At 40.7% G+C, this 15708-nt stretch overlaps 1 protein-coding gene across 1 annotated transcript; it reads right to left on the bottom strand.

Moving 5' to 3' along the window:
• Window positions 1-296: 296 nt before the first annotated feature.
• Window positions 297-11010, bottom strand: LOC119648810 (glutactin-like). The gene is made up of 6 exons (XM_038050660.1): window positions 10747-11010; window positions 10302-10454; window positions 9924-10241; window positions 9487-9859; window positions 956-1152; window positions 297-890 (listed from the first exon to the last, which is right to left on the bottom strand). Exons 1-6 carry the CDS (start codon window positions 10966-10968, stop codon window positions 369-371), a joined length of 1785 nt encoding a protein of 594 aa, XP_037906588.1. The 5' UTR covers window positions 10969-11010; the 3' UTR covers window positions 297-368.
• Between the last annotated feature and the right edge of the window lie 4698 nt (window positions 11011-15708).

Consider the following 15708-nt stretch of genomic DNA (forward strand, 5'->3'; position numbering starts at 1 on the left):
AACTAACGAACAAGACATTGTGATTTTTTAAAAATTTGTTTCCAATTAGTTTATGAACACTAAGGCAAAAATGTATGTAACACACTAATTACTTTTCCATTTACACATCTAATGTGCTAAATCAATTCCTGTGTTGCTGACAATAAAAAAATCTTTTTAATTATATAGAAATTCGCATTTTTTACTTACTTTTGGGACGATTCAATCATTTATTTCAGGAGGAAAACTTGTTCCTGTTTGCACACAAATATGCTTCGTGTGCCTTTGTTTATAAAAATACCGGGGACATAGTTTATAAATACTTTTTTATTATTAGATCGATATTAGATTTTCAAATCATGGCTTTACTCTCAACAAGCCACCTTAACCTACTGTTTATCATCATCATCTTCCAACTCATCATCCTCCTCTTCATTCTGCGTCAAACTTTGGAAATATTCTTCATCAACAAGTGAATCTCCGTTATGCGAATCCTGTCCGGTTATTGAGTATTCCTTTACGAAATTAGCCTCGATTGTTGATGAGTTGTCGATACGTAGGTATGGTCCAGTTTCACCAGTCATTGGTGGCCAATTTTTGATTTTCGTTGCTCGCGGGACGCCTTTCGTAGCAAATGAAGTCCACAATGAAATCATTCGTTTGGCAATTTTTGTATCGTAGTTATTCAGGTACGCGACATGTTGTGGCCATGGGAAAAGATATATGTTTTCATCGGTCAGTGAAACTCCCAAGTGGAATGGTAGATCAGTATCGAAATCTTCCTCGCTGGTGTAACGATTGTATTCGCCTTCATAGTTGAATGAATAGAGGTATGTACTGTTTGGCAGTTTTTCAGCGTTGGCTTTTAGGGCTAGGAGCACTGGATTTTTGAAAGCAATCGTACCACACATCTGAAATTGAGTGAATTGAGGAAATTTAATCCTAAATAATACCATGAAATTATCAAAGTTCTTACATCAATTAATCCAGGGATCATGGATTTGAATGTTCCGTCCTTGAGTTCTTTCTCGGTGAAGAAATCAGCCTCTGCGAAATTCTTCCATGCTCCCGTGGGGTCGTCACCATTCGTTTGTTTAATAATATGGCTTATATATTTGTCAGCATTGAATTTGTCATCTGGAATAGTACCATTGAAGTTGTCCTCGAAGATTTCTGCAGATAGAGTAAGAAAATGAAAAAGACGCAACATCTGGATTTGGATAACAATGCTTTCAGCTATCTACCTATATAATAATTCACGCTGGGATACCGAATGCATATTTAAAGTTTAGGAGATTAATTGTTAGCCTAGAGTGAAACAAAATAAATATACAAGTTGAAAAGAGAGCACATTGATGAACAGGTTCCTGAAATAAAGTATACACGATTTTCAAAGATACTATTTTAGTCAATAAAAGGAAATATGTCGCACGCCCAGAAAGTAAGTATCTTAGGGTTCTCACATAGAGAATGATTTTTCGTTATGTCGGCAATGCTGCCACATAGTCTGTCTAGTCTCCTCCAAAATGAGACCAATTCAATGTTACTATGTTGAAAACTCTGGACTCAGGATCATCTCTTGCAGAAAATGTCTTGAGGGAACAATCGAAATATTTACAACGTGAACTTCGCTGTACTTGATGGCTCTTCACGCCGGATATTATTAGCACCAATAATAAGAGCCCTTTTCTTTCGTAGATTCGCTTCTAGGCCCCTGAATTCAGCACATATATGGGCGACAATGTGTCGAATGTATTATACATACGGACCTTCATTGTCGGTGCATGACAATGTATTCCAGGCCTTCTCACATCTTTCTGAGAAGTTCAGGTAACAAATCAATATTCCATATTCTCTATCAATAGCCTCTATTAACCATATATAGCTTTCTAAGAGTATACTACTTCACAAATGTAAAGCATACAGCAAACAACTGGTCAAAGGTTATCTAAATTATTTTTTTATTGAGAATCGACAGATTCTCGCCAACGTCTATAACTATCTTGAGTTGACCATGGATACCTGCAAGGCCACTGTCATTATTTCAACCTGTTGCTTAACGCTCAGGAAATGTTGGACTTCGCTGAATGGAGAGTCCTTTTTTAATTTTTATTACGCGAAATGAAGGCAGTAATCCGCGAATCTTTATTTTCGCAAATTTATATTAACTAGAATAGTCAAAGGAACGAACTCTACAAAGATTACAGGGAAAATGTCAATGGTATACGTACCAATTCGAAGTGCTTAATAGTAAAACAAAAAAAGTTACCACCGTCACCGTACTTCAGATACGTTAACTTTGCTAAAAGTGCGAATATGTCGGATATTTGGTGAAGCAATGCAAGTTGTCTCCAATAGCACTTCGCCAACGCAGTTGCAATCGATGACAGGACAATCAAAAAAACTTCCTCGGTAAAGAAGGACTCTTCATCGGATCGTTATCATTTGTCGAGATGGAAGTAGGCACCTTCCAATGAAGAGTTGCTCTTACATCTTCATGGTAGGCTGGTGGCATTCCGATGAAAGTCTTCTATACCCTCAACTCCCATGGTCCATTTAATAAGGAACGTAGGAACGGCACTCTCTGTTTATAGGCTAGGGATTTGAATCTGACACTGTTTGCTCCCACCTGCAACTAGAGATATGAGTTCAATACGCTCGTTGATCTACTCCCACATTTCTGTACTCAGGCAGATATTATTGTGCCCTTTCACGGAGTGGCCGACAACTTGGCGAGCGCACAAAAAGAAACCTCAAAAACCTGGAAATGGATATCGAAATTAGTGAACTAAATTTCCAGGTAGCTGGGCACCACTTGTACGCATCTTTATTTATATGAAGCAACTTTTCTATATTTCAACAACACCAAACATAAACAAGTTCATCGGCCTCTTATAAGAGAACAAACAAAGTTTGTATCTTTTAGGCAAACACATCTTCACCCGGTAAAAGTAAGAACAATTTACCCCTGTAGATACCGTTTCGCAACACAGCCACTTAATACATTGCGTTGCCCCGATTCAGAAGGACATTCGGCATTCTCATTGGTGAAAAGGCTGACTTTCAATACATAAAGTTCTTGTAAGTGCCCGAGGAAAGATGTAAACCTTTAATCTTTAATCGTTTCGAATCAGCTTCTGAAAGACCATCTACAACTAAAATGGTAAACATTTGGTAAGACGTTTTTATCTCCATCCACGGTCGGAATTGGAAGGAGTATTTCAGCTAGCTCACCACGGCAGTATTCTTTAAATTTACGATCATTTCGTGGTTCTAGAAATTGAGTGAGTTTTTCAGTTACAATACTGTCCCAATTATCCTCGCTGCTGTTAAAGCATCACAATAAAAGCGAGTCGTGGGAGTACCTCAGAGAGCTCAACTTAGTAGATACGTCGTTTGTCACTCCATATCCTCTCTTTCTCCCCCAAGGCTCAGAAAAAAATTGTAGGCGACCAATCGCAAGACTGCAATGCATGTAACCCGAATAGTTACTCAATTACATAACACTTTTCTATGTTGAATAGATTTCGCTTCTTGCAGCTAAACGTAAAACCGAGGAAAAATTGTCTATCTCCCTCGGTGGGAACTGTGTGAAGCCCTGCTTGTTTGATGAAATCGGTTCTCGCATTCTTATGAGTTCCCAATTTTCTCAATCAACACGCGAGCTATCCGTCGAGCAGGGAAGCGACTTCAAAGACAACTAGAATATCTTCGAGTTAGAGGTCCCGGCAACTAACGGAAAATGCTACCACCGTCAAGCGAGGAAGAAACAGTTTGTGCACATCATCGGCTTAGAAATTATAACTCATCAGTACCAAGTCCAGGAAAATCAGTAGCAGATCACATTTTCTCTCTACTGCACTATTGTAACATGGCTAGCAATTGCATAGCTAGGGTAAAACTGTACACGACCATGAGGAAATTCGTATCCCGACAAAATTGATAAGATTGACTAGGTTGACCTTGACCGATGTGTGAGACCAGGCAAAAGTAGCAAGATTGATTACTGTCACAGGTGGGTACCCTATAATGCATCTGTTTTAACATGGCCCTGGAAAAAGGGATCCGTGATGCTGCTCTTTAATTCCACCCAACAACCAGCTCATGGTGACGATATCGACGAGATGAACGAACTGTCTTCATCCTGGTGGAATAGTTGGCGCGAGATCTTGGGCTGCACATTAATGAAGGCAAGATGAAATACAATATATGGTTGCAACGTTAGTAACAAAAAGGAACGAAACAACAACAAATATAACTGGTCAACTGAAAACGATAGAAATAGAAGAAAGTTGTGTTCCCCAATCTAGGGTCGAAAACCACAACCGATGACAGCTATGACGATCTTGCCAATCCTTATGTAGTCCTCGGGATTTGGGTCTTTTATCGGTTTCAAGAGAAGAATGCTTCGAAGAATTTCTGGTCCTTAACAAAAGGATGGATGATTCCGCAACCTACATTGACGAAATTCATGAGTGATACGATGATCGCTGCGGTAGACGGGTCACTTTTTCCGTATGGGAAAGTCTAATATCTACGGCAAAAAAAGAGACGTGGCGGACCCTGCCTGAGATGGATATCGAATTCTCTCGATCTACAGTTTCTTCTAAAGGCTTTCATAATTGGGCAGTCTACAACTGATCCACTGTTTGCAATAAAGCAGTGCTTGAAAAGTATTGGAAATTTAATGTGCAACATATCTTTGTAGATTTCAAATGGGTCTATGCCAGTATAAATCGTTACATACTATAACAAACCACACTCGACTTTCAATTATACTGGAAATGACGATGGGCGACACAAAATCTCAAGTTAAAATCCTTGGAGAGTTGACCCAGAACGTCACAAACTTGAGTTTGAAACAAGCAGACGGCCGCCCTTCAATATAGTCCTTCAGTATGTCATGCGAGGTATTCCTATCGACGAAAGAGGGATGCAATCAGTAACATGTCGGTATGATGTTAACACCATGACAATCTCAATAGCAGAAGCCAAAACAACTTTTCTAGGTCTGGAGTAGCAAAGGAAATTGGATTAAAGTCAACAAGACCAAAACAAAATGTATAACTCATACAAGAAAATCGGCGCCAACACGACAAAACATACTTTGAAAATACCGCATTGAAAATACTGATAGTGTCATATAGCTTAGAGCGTTCCTTATATATGAAACCATCAGTAAGTCTAGCCAAAAAGGATTCTTACTCATAACTCCCATACACATGAACAAATTCCAGATATACAGGATTTCATTACCATCAACATATGTTGCTGTTTGGTTGTGAAACTTGGACCATTACAGTAGCATTTGAAAATGTCATTAACATTTTTGAGCGCCGAGCCTTGTGATGCATGCGCAATCCAATATGGTAGGGCTCAGACTGGAGAATCAGGTACAACGCGAAGTTATACAAAACTTTTAATAATCCGGCTGTATCGATTTTTGTTTAACTTAACGAACACGCCTCTATCCCCGGAATGATAACTTGTGGAATTAAGGATGGAAGCTGAAGTTATACTTTAGTCAAAGTCGAGATGTGACTACCATTTCGAAAGCTGAGTAATCACAGGGAATAAAGTTACACGGGGAAGTATGAGTTTTAGATATCTAACACCTCCCATCTCCAACTAGGTTTCTCAATGCAAAAAGGCCCCAATAAAACTAAGGTCGCCAAAGCAAATTGGAAAGTTTTAAAAAACAAAAACGAAATTGGAATCCTGGCGATCAAAATCTGAGTAAATTAGGAATCACACAGAATTCCGTCCGTAACCACTTTCAGCCACGGCTATTAAAGCCCATGGATTGATGTTTTATGAGAATCAGAAGGAGACTTAGGGGGACTTCCTCTTAGTTGTGCAAACCGTTTCATAGTATGGCATTAAGTTTTGCTACAGTACAACATGAAATTCTGCGGCTAAAGTGTACAAACAAGTAGTTTAGGCAGTATAGCGTCTTCTTCGACGATAGGTGAGAAGGCGCAAAACTCCAATAAGTGCCTCCTTGGGTTTGCAGATGAGAGGTGCTCTGGTTTTGAGATTTTGGATCAGGTACGTGTTCAGAATATCACCATCTGGATGCTGCTAGGCAGTAGGCCGAAAAAAAGAACTGATAGGCCGAGATTCTTCCTGAGTATCAACGGTCAGATAAAAACTTAGATTAAGGAAAAATGGCCTGCCAAATTCTGATGGTCTTTGGATGACTTTCTCTGGCTTTCGAAGATGTTACTGCATTGTTATTGCGTAGTTTCTAAGATGTCGTATGCAGACTTACTGTATGTCATCGGATATGCTAAACACTGATACTTAATGATAGTTTTCAGACACGTTCAAGTGACTCTAATTGATAACCTACCTATGTATATGTAATAGGACATGAAGACGGTTAGGATAATCATAAAGGGTATGCAGGGGCATAAGAAAAAGATTTTATGTTCCTCTTATGTTCATTATACGAGAGCGAATATACATAAGAGCTATACAAAATGTCAAGAGCCCATTTTGATGCACCAATCTAAATTCTGGTAACAATAAGGAGCTATTAGCGTAAATCAAAAGCTTTAGTTATCTAAGCATTTCTAAAGTAATAAAAGCTACACATTCACTTGGAGGTACTGGATATTAGCTCTGATATTTGTGGATCATATGATTTCCACACTTGTTTCCGAGAAAAGATATGTCGTAGTCGCGTGAAGAAAAGAATGGTCATCATATAGTGGCAGCCCTTTAGAATTACGAGTATAACAACCTTTTCAATGAGTCTGTTATTGAAATTGAATCGGCCTTCAGGACGGAAAATCTGATTATGGAACCGACAAAACCCTTCGATTTTTTCTACAAGATCCTCTAGTAGTAAAATTACGTCAGCAACAAAACTAGGAGTTCAAAAAATTCAAATGAGTTCCGACAGTCAATCTATGGCTTCATCACTAAAACACTAAACAATAACGCCAAATCGAGCCAGTTAGTGTGGAGCTTCTAACAGTTGCTCCTCAAATTCAATCGCCTGGAGCAAACGTTCCACGGTTCTAGGATGCTCAGATGTTATTGGTAACAAGAAGGCTGACAGTTTGAATTAATTAAAGTATAGCTCCATAATGGTAAGACGAGAGACTTTCGACAGTCACGTAACTAAATAGCCGTGGAAGCCTTATTAGAAAAAAAATCAGGCCTTAGGACTTTCATCAGGGCACTACAGGCTAGACCTAGTGCGCTCGGTAGTTAGCATTAACTGTAAAACAAGGGAAATTGTCCTGCAAATCATAGCCAGATGCCAGCTTTTTCAAATCTAATAACAACATGAAATGTTCACCTCCTTTGAATCTAGAGGATGCCCTTACATTCTCTCAACTTTTCTTGTATCGCCGGCATGATACCGTCTGAATAGACGTTTTTGGCGTCATTGGCTTATCTTCAGTATATCTCTATCCGCCATCTTTTTCGAATCCAGAGTGATTTGGCCAAAGTCCATAACCCGGTGAGAGAGCAGCGTAGTTGAGGTGCTTGTGGCCTAGTCCACCAAAACCTTCCATATGCTTTAGATAAGACATCAGAGAAGAGATAACATTGCCAAATAAATCGGATCGACTGCACTTTCTGCTTCAAATTTCTCCAAGAGGTAAAACCTCGATGCGGCACGTGGCAGCTTGTGCCATTATATGTCCCGCTGAAAATAACTATTAGATTCTCCAGAAACCCCCCCCCCCCCCCCCCCTTTCCATCCATGTTCATGCTCTCGAAAGCTTTCGTAAAATCTATGAAAAGAAGGTGCAGCGATGATTTAGCTCCGTAAACCGATTTACAATTATCCGACTGGTGTTAATTTTGTGGGTACGGGAGGATCCTGAACAGAAATTGGTCTGCTCTCTGTCAAGCAAGCTTTCGAAGTGTTGCTCGACACTTTCCAAGATCGTTTTAATTATTATTTTTGCGACAGATGCAAGCACGCATGTACCTCTTCGGTTATCGCTCAGAAGACGAGTGACCCCTTCGAAATTTTAACGATTGTCGCTTAGATTTGCGAATGAGTGTACAGGAAATGCAATGAAGAATTCCGCATGGAGAACGTCAAAGCTGTCGGCTTTACTCTAACTGAGCGCATTGATAGCGAAGGTAATTTCACTTTTGTTTGTCAGCTACTACGCTTGCTACCGAACGATTTGCGACCACCTACGAAGTATGTATTGGGGGCCGGCGCTCTACTCCTCTACGAGCTAATGCGGTAGCAACACACAAGTGAAAGGAAAAAAGTTTCTTTCGAGACCGATATCAACAACTATTTTATTGCACACATTCAGAAGGTAATTCCTAAATCTACTACCGATCGGGATATAGTCGAGTTGATTTGATATTCATTATCGGTTGATCAAAACCCAGCTGACCTAATGGCATATTCCGTGCTCGAACAGTGTGCGCCGATTACATAGCGGTGACTGTTGCAAAAATCTACATCCCATCACGAGTCCCGGCAAGGTTATCACAATGTTAACTTTGGAAATCCTTTTCTGAACTACATCTGATTTTTCATAGAAAATATCCCTCCATATATCGGAAAACTCGGTTGGTGTAAATTACTGCACAATTGTGATGCTCCTTGACCTAAGCCGGAAGTTTGCAGTTAGTATCCTATCAGAAAACGGTCCCTTCTACGACAAGAGAACACGGCTTATTGTAGCCGTTAGCAATAGTCCGACACCAAATGTGCGTCTGCTACCACTAAGCTTTCAGAGTACAAAAACACGGTGCACAGAGCCGTAAGAAGGAGAGTCCTCTCATAAAGAGTCCTACCACCTCAGTTCACTAAGATCCAGAATATTCAGCTTACACCATTGGCAGAAAGCAAGTAAGTTGGAGAAAGCGACTTTTCTGGGTACCTCGAAACCATTATCAAAAAATGCACGCATATTCCAAAAGTCGACCATAAACTTTTTTCGATAACCAAAGGCCGTGGGCGTGAGGTAAGTACATCTCGGTGGGAATAAAGTTTGCAGCTTGCTAACTCACAAAGTTCTTCCTCTTTTAGTCGCCCTTTACAACATGTAGAGGATACTTTGAGTGTAAAATTTTGTTTACGAATCCAGGATTGCCATTACGTGGATGGCGGACTTAAAAATCCCTCGATTCTTAAACAAAAATTTTACAAGGCGGATTGGTGTTCGTTATAATTCATACACAGGACGTGTTTTTGAATGAATGAAAGGGGTGGGGTGGGCTAGAGGTGAGGCAGCGCCTGATGAATTGCGTCTGCCCTGGACGAAACCGCAAGTCATAAACTTTGAGTGTATTTTTAAACCTCAGCAAGTATTGATGACCGAACCCAGAATTCGAACTCATTGCACTTGATCGGAAGTATTCGCTTAATCAACACAATCACTGTCCAGCTTGCAAAATGATATGGATAACAATTAAAGCGGTTGTCCCTTCCAAAGCAGAATAATACACAAATAAAAACCAGAAGCATTTAGAATTCCACGACAAAAAAAAATATAGGGCCATATAGAATTCACTTACCTTTAAGCAAGAAGGTGCCAGCATTCTTCACAACACCACCCATGGTAGGCAAATATCTTATTTTCTTCTGTTGTACAAGTTTCCCAGGATGTTCAGGCAGAATGCCACTGGGTCCTCCAACTGTAAATTGCAATCCACCATAACTTCCGATGCCTTTAGCTGAATTCAAATTTCCGTGAATGGCAAATGCTTCCAGAAGTGTCGTTGAGTTCATTCTCATGAAGCATCGATTCAGCTTGTCGATATCATCTGAATTACAACCAGCGATCCTACCAATATCCTTACTGTACTTCAGAGGGTGTTCGGTTGTAAATGCTGGTGTCAATGCTGATCCAGATTGGTAAATTACACGATGGAAAAGATTTGGTGATACCTGTCGAGGATGATCAAAAGCGACTTTAGCATCGTCTGGGATTTGATGTAAGGTTCTTCTTTACCTTTGGACTCATCGTTAGCACATTAGCCATCGCTGCTCCGCCAACTTGACCGAAGAGAGTTACACTGTTTGGATCACCACCAAAATATTTAATATATTTCTGGACCCATTCCAAAGCAAGGATCACATCCATAAGTGCTGCATTTCCTGGTAGAGCTTCAGTTTTAGTTGAGAGGAAACCAAATGGAGCCAATCGATACCGAACCGCCACAAGCACTACATTTTTTTCGAGTAAATATTCTGGTGAAGCTTCGAGGGTTGTCCCTTCGTAGAGGAATTCACCGTGCAAGTAAACCATGACTGGTTTACTTTGCGTCAACTAGTTCAGGTGAAATACTTGTTAAATTGACTATAATGATGGAAATATGTTATTTCTCACGTTTTTGGTGCTGATAGTCAGAAACAGACAATCTTCGACATCCCGTTTTGCTTCGTTCTTTCGCACAAATTCTAAAGCCTGTAAAGATGGACAACCTTTCCTTGGAGTGAATGCACTTCGAACGTCGTTCCATGGTTTGGCTGGCACTGGAGCCTAGATTTTCATAGTAAACAAAAAAAAAAATTTCCTAATGAACAACAACTTATTAAACAAATTTTTCTAATATCGTTTTGGTGATAGTATCTAAAGTTAGATATTGTGACAGGGCAAAGGCTTTTCAAATATGGATCAATCGTTTGACTAGTACTCTCGAGGATCAGAAGCCTCCAAATAATACCAGTTGTGAAGAAGCTCTAATTTCGTTAAAATCATGCACTTTTCTCGAAAAATAAACATAAAAATTCAGTGAAAACACGACAATAAATTATCCCAATTAAAAATTCACCTTGAACCTCCTTTCACCACTCGGCGATTCCGCATATTTTATATCGAAAAATTGAAATATATTCTTTCCACTCCATGCCGTCTCGATACGTCGTCCTTTCACTTTTCCTACGCCCGGAATATCTGCAACGATCATCCGTTTCCGATCCAACTGCACCGAAGATTTAATGCAGCAGAGAACCGCTAGAATCGCGAAAACTACTCCTATTTTGGTCGCGATCATCTTTCTAATTCGCAAACTCTTTCGAAACTGAAAATTTAAAATGCCCAGACTAACCAAGAAATATTTAAGTACCCCAATGCGAATCTGCATATCTAATGTAGAAAGCCTACCACTTCCCGAATAATATTATGGAAGGGGCATCACTGAGTGGTCTTAAAGTTCAAGTCATGTCCGATCTCCAAATGCCTTCAGGACTATTTGTAAGTGCATTAGTGTCAACCACGCTCTAGAAGATAAAGCCCGCAATCAAGCATCTTTTCAAGCAAGTTTAGGTAACTGTAGAAGATAATGAGAAATCCACAGGTAAGGAACCCGTTAAGACGTTCTGTTCTACTTTCTAACAGCATTCGGCAAGAAGTGCTCTCCATTCATCGTAGAAGCGCACAAAGTACTGGTGCCCATTCCAGTGAACAGAACTGGTCCAGCGAGTCGGCATCTGGGGACGGGGCATAATTTTGGGAATAACACACATCTCAGATATCATCGATATTTAATCTCTGATGCAAATTTTCTATGGTCTCAATGATTTTTCATTATTGACACATATAGTAAGTACCAAAAAGATATTTTGATTGCCATTGCTCCACACCCTCATTAAGTTCTATTTCAAAGCTAATGAGCAGAAATGTCTGTTCACCTAGAATAATGTTAGGTCAATAACGGAATAATAACATTCGCAACTATTGCCAAGACTCATATTCAGATGGTCTGGTTTATCTTTGTATCTAAATGACTTAATTTTTTTCCGGTAAAGTTTGAGTAATTCTACATTGCGTTCTATTTTGTTAGAGATGGGGTCATTTGTCTGATTGCGGACTTTTTTCATGGCAGTTTCGTAGAACCGAAAAATTCGAAAGTGATTGGAGTTGTTTTTAATTTTCTTTCAAGTATAGTAGGGAGGTTATCATAGGTATGTAGAGGTACGCAAAACATTACCTTAGTAGGTAATATGATATCATATCACGTTTTGAAAGAGGTGATATTACGAAGTAATATCAAAAACATCACTTTTTATCACCTTAACCGTACATATGATATTATATCATCATCATTAAATATTAACGTTCAGCAACCCATAGTACCGAATATTACTTATTTCTAGAATAATTTGGCATGCAGTTATTACATTCAAAACGTAAAGTATACCACAGCGCCAAATAAGTGTTATTGAAGAAGGAATGAACCTTTCATGCAAGAGAAGAGAAAAAAACAATAGATCCCATAAGGATATAAGATAATAGATAGTGCACTATTTTTCTTTGCATGAAAAGGGAACCGTGATTTTTGCGGACAAGCATTACTTAACTTAGATATGATGTCAAAATCACCTTTTCACATCAAAGCTGGCCGAGGGCACAGATTCGCAATTGATAGTCGATATCAATACTCGATAGTCGCCTCGCCTCTTGTACTAGGAAATATTTCGCAGACCATCGCCATACAGCAGCCAACATTTATTCTAATCCGTAACGTTACAATCTGTAACTAAAAGCCAAGAATCGGCATTCCCATATGCCCATGCACCCGAAATCATTTTCTAGGCCAAAGCCAGCTGAAACTAGCCCAAAAGCCAGCCCGAAGCCGCTTTAAAGAAAGCCCACAGCCAATCCGAAAACAGTAAAAGGCCAATCCGAAGCTAATCTAAAGCAAACTCAAAGCCAATCAGAAAACAGGTTAAAAGTGACCCCGAAGCCAACCTAAAGCAAATCCATAACCAGTCCGAAACCAGTCTAAAAGTCAGCCCTATGTCAACCCAAAGCCAGTCCGTGGTCAACCTAAAGTAAATAATGGGATGATGCTAGGTAATGCTATGATGTTTAATAATGCGGCGATGCTTCGTGAGACGGCAATGGTAGGTGATGTTGTAACCGTTGGATCGCGCTCGGTGATGGTAATGTAATATCATACTTTAAGGTGATATCACTTTTGAAAGATTACAGACATCACCTACACATCTGTAGTATACACCGCTTTACTTCAATTAGCTTCAGTTTACATACGCAAAATGCATTTTCTTCATTGCTATTATTCACGAAATTGAGCTTACCATCATCAATATGTGGTAATAACGATCGGTATCCTTCCCACGATTAGCTACGCTGCATCTACTGGTGAAAGTTACCTCGCATCACTGATGTTAGATTATAAGCAACTTATAGGTGTACTGGAGGGCCGGGCTGGAATAGATTTAACCAACTGCCGAGGATCTATTTACCTGCTTGCAATGTTTTTGGGGACAGGCGAGTCTGGCGGGTAATAAACCAAAGCAACAGCTCGGAAACCGTTCTCTCTGCATTGGAAAATGCACTAATGGAATCCCAAGCCAAAGTGAGTGGAGCAGCATACGCCCAGGGCTGCATAGTCTCTAGTATGCGAACTCTGAATACCATGGGTACCTTCAGTTTCAAGTATGACCTTTCCCCTGGTGCCAGGTCTAGACAATGTGGACATTTTTTCCAGATTACTCGTGGGGCCAAGATATGGACTCAAACAAATAAATCGAAAACCGGAAGCTCAGCTCTTCCAAATATTGTTGATTTTTTCTGTAAGAAGACTTGTCTATACGATGGCTCCACCATCCTGTCGACGAGGAGCAGAGTGTTTAAGGGCGCGGACGCTAGGCGACCTCTGCAAATAATGAAACAACAGCCAGCCGAACTGCGCACGAATTGCGAAACCATTCAGTGACGAAACCAGGGGTCATTTATGAGTGTCATTGGCGTATGGCCAAAGATGTAGACCAGTGTTGAGGTTTGGTTCTCAGAGATGGTCATCAGAATGGGGGGATGTGTCCTCTACGTTGAATTCCTCCCGTGGTCCGTGGGTTCCGCATCATAGTATGCGAGTGACGCTTAGAAGAATCGGTCTTCTTCCATTCAAGATTGGCCTATACGACGAGACTACGGGGAACGATCGCTCGCATTTTGTTGCTAAAGATCCCCATGGATAACGACAAGCTTGTACAATCCTTGCGTCTTCCAAACCCAAGGATCCCCATGGACCCTAGATGGTGATCAAGGGGGAGGAGCTCTCAAGGCACTAGAAAAGGCGGATAATAAAGTACGATTCGGAGTCAAGAATGCAAAAATGTTCCGTTACTGAAAACTGGACGACAAACTAGATTCAGTCGACACCACCAACGAGCGTGGGCGGAGATGCTGAGGGTAGCGCGAATAAGTTTGCAGCGCTCGAAGTGCGCTTGAGCTAATCTGCCAGTCTTCTTCTGAGAGAACGATGTCAATGTCGCATTAACACATGAGCTCTGGATGGGAGCAGACCGAGTCATAAAAAGGGCTTAACATTAAATATTACAATTTATTCCACAACACAAGAAACACTTATCAGAGAGCATGTATCCTGGCCAGTAGAAGTCTGCTCGCTTCTCTTTATCCGGACTTGAATTCTAGTTACTTAACCGTGGTCAAACTGGAACAAGCGGGAGATGAGAACGTGTATACGTCCTCGGCTTACATGACTCACGGCCGATCAGCTCCACCAAAAAACTGTTACTACGAAGTGTAACAGGAACAGTACACCAACCTTCCATTACCCCATCCCGGAGGATTATGACGGTTGGACCACCGACTTTCAAAATGGAGAACGGGAGGGCATCTAACCATAGGACCTTCTGAAATAACAGCTGGATACTCTACAGTCTATATTTTCTGAGACCCCAGGAGAAGCAACTGCAAGAAGTTTAATCAAATTATCAGAACAAACTTCCCAGTGCGGAAATTGGTAACATGGGCACTACAGATGATCCGAAGTCCAAGTTAGGGGCTCTAGGAAAGGCATTCGAAACGGTTTGCAAAGTTTCGTGAACAAGCACCAAGAAGATATTTTTACCATGGTGGAATGCTTATCTGTCCAATCTTATGAAGCTGAACAGAAAGGTTTTGCAATATACGCTACAGTCACAGATACTGACAGTCACAGTTAGACTGCCTGAGGAGGTACAAATCGTCTATTAAGATTGTGATACTGACTGGACTCTTGATAGAACACTGAAAGTACCAGCAAGCCTATGAACTGCTATGATCAATCAGGTTCACCTTTTTCGCCTTGAAAGTCAGAGAGCGCGTCCTGGACAATCACTAATGAACGATTGCTGAGGAGATGCCCTTCTCCAATTTTCACACATCTATCTCAAAGGCAAATCCACAGAAACCGCTTTTCACGAAGTAATTAGTATTGTTGAACGGTCGCTACAGTACAATCAATATACTCTAATTGCCTTCCTGTAGAGGAAGCATTCAATGATATTAGTGCCAAGACGATCAAGGAAGCTCTAACCAGAATAGGTTGGAGCGGTGTTTTACGTAATGAACAGTATCCATGCCAAAAACCGGGATAATCCAATCGGACCTAGGAAGTAACCACCCGACCAGATCTTTGAACAGAAGGTAACCTCAGGGGGCATCACTATCACTATCTGTCCAGTATTTTGGTTGATAGTGATGTACGAAATTCTACACAAGGAGGGTAAATCTCTGGATGTACACAGCCTTGGTTCGTCTCACCCTAAAGTACGGTTGTTGGAAGCCTGTCAATGCCTGAGGCATGATCCAAGCCCAAGCGTAACATAGTCATTCTGGCCGACAACAAAGCTGCCATTAATTCTTTGTCGTGGCGACATCCGGTGTTTCACTGCCTCACGGCCTGGACGGCGCGCCTAAAATCAGCTTCCTGTGGGATCCCGATCATAGGAATGTGGGTAAACTGATGGTTTAGCCAGGCAGA

The sequence above is a fragment of the Hermetia illucens genome, chromosome 2 (assembly GCF_905115235.1).
Source record: "Hermetia illucens chromosome 2, iHerIll2.2.curated.20191125, whole genome shotgun sequence".
Taxonomy (NCBI): Eukaryota; Metazoa; Arthropoda; class Insecta; order Diptera; family Stratiomyidae; genus Hermetia; species Hermetia illucens.

Bases quoted from the DNA above. Each gene is read 5' to 3' on its own strand.
- LOC119648810 (XM_038050660.1), bottom strand. From the start codon at position 10,968: ATGATCGCGACCAAAATAGGAGTAGTTTTCGCGATTCTAGCGGTTCTC. The intron at 10,242-10,301 runs GTGAGAAATAAC...CACCTGAACTAG, and splicing joins TGACTATCAGCACCAAAAAC to TTGACGCAAAGTAAACCAGT. The intron at 9,860-9,923 runs GTAAAGAAGAAC...CATCCTCGACAG, and splicing joins TGCTAACGATGAGTCCAAAG to GTATCACCAAATCTTTTCCA.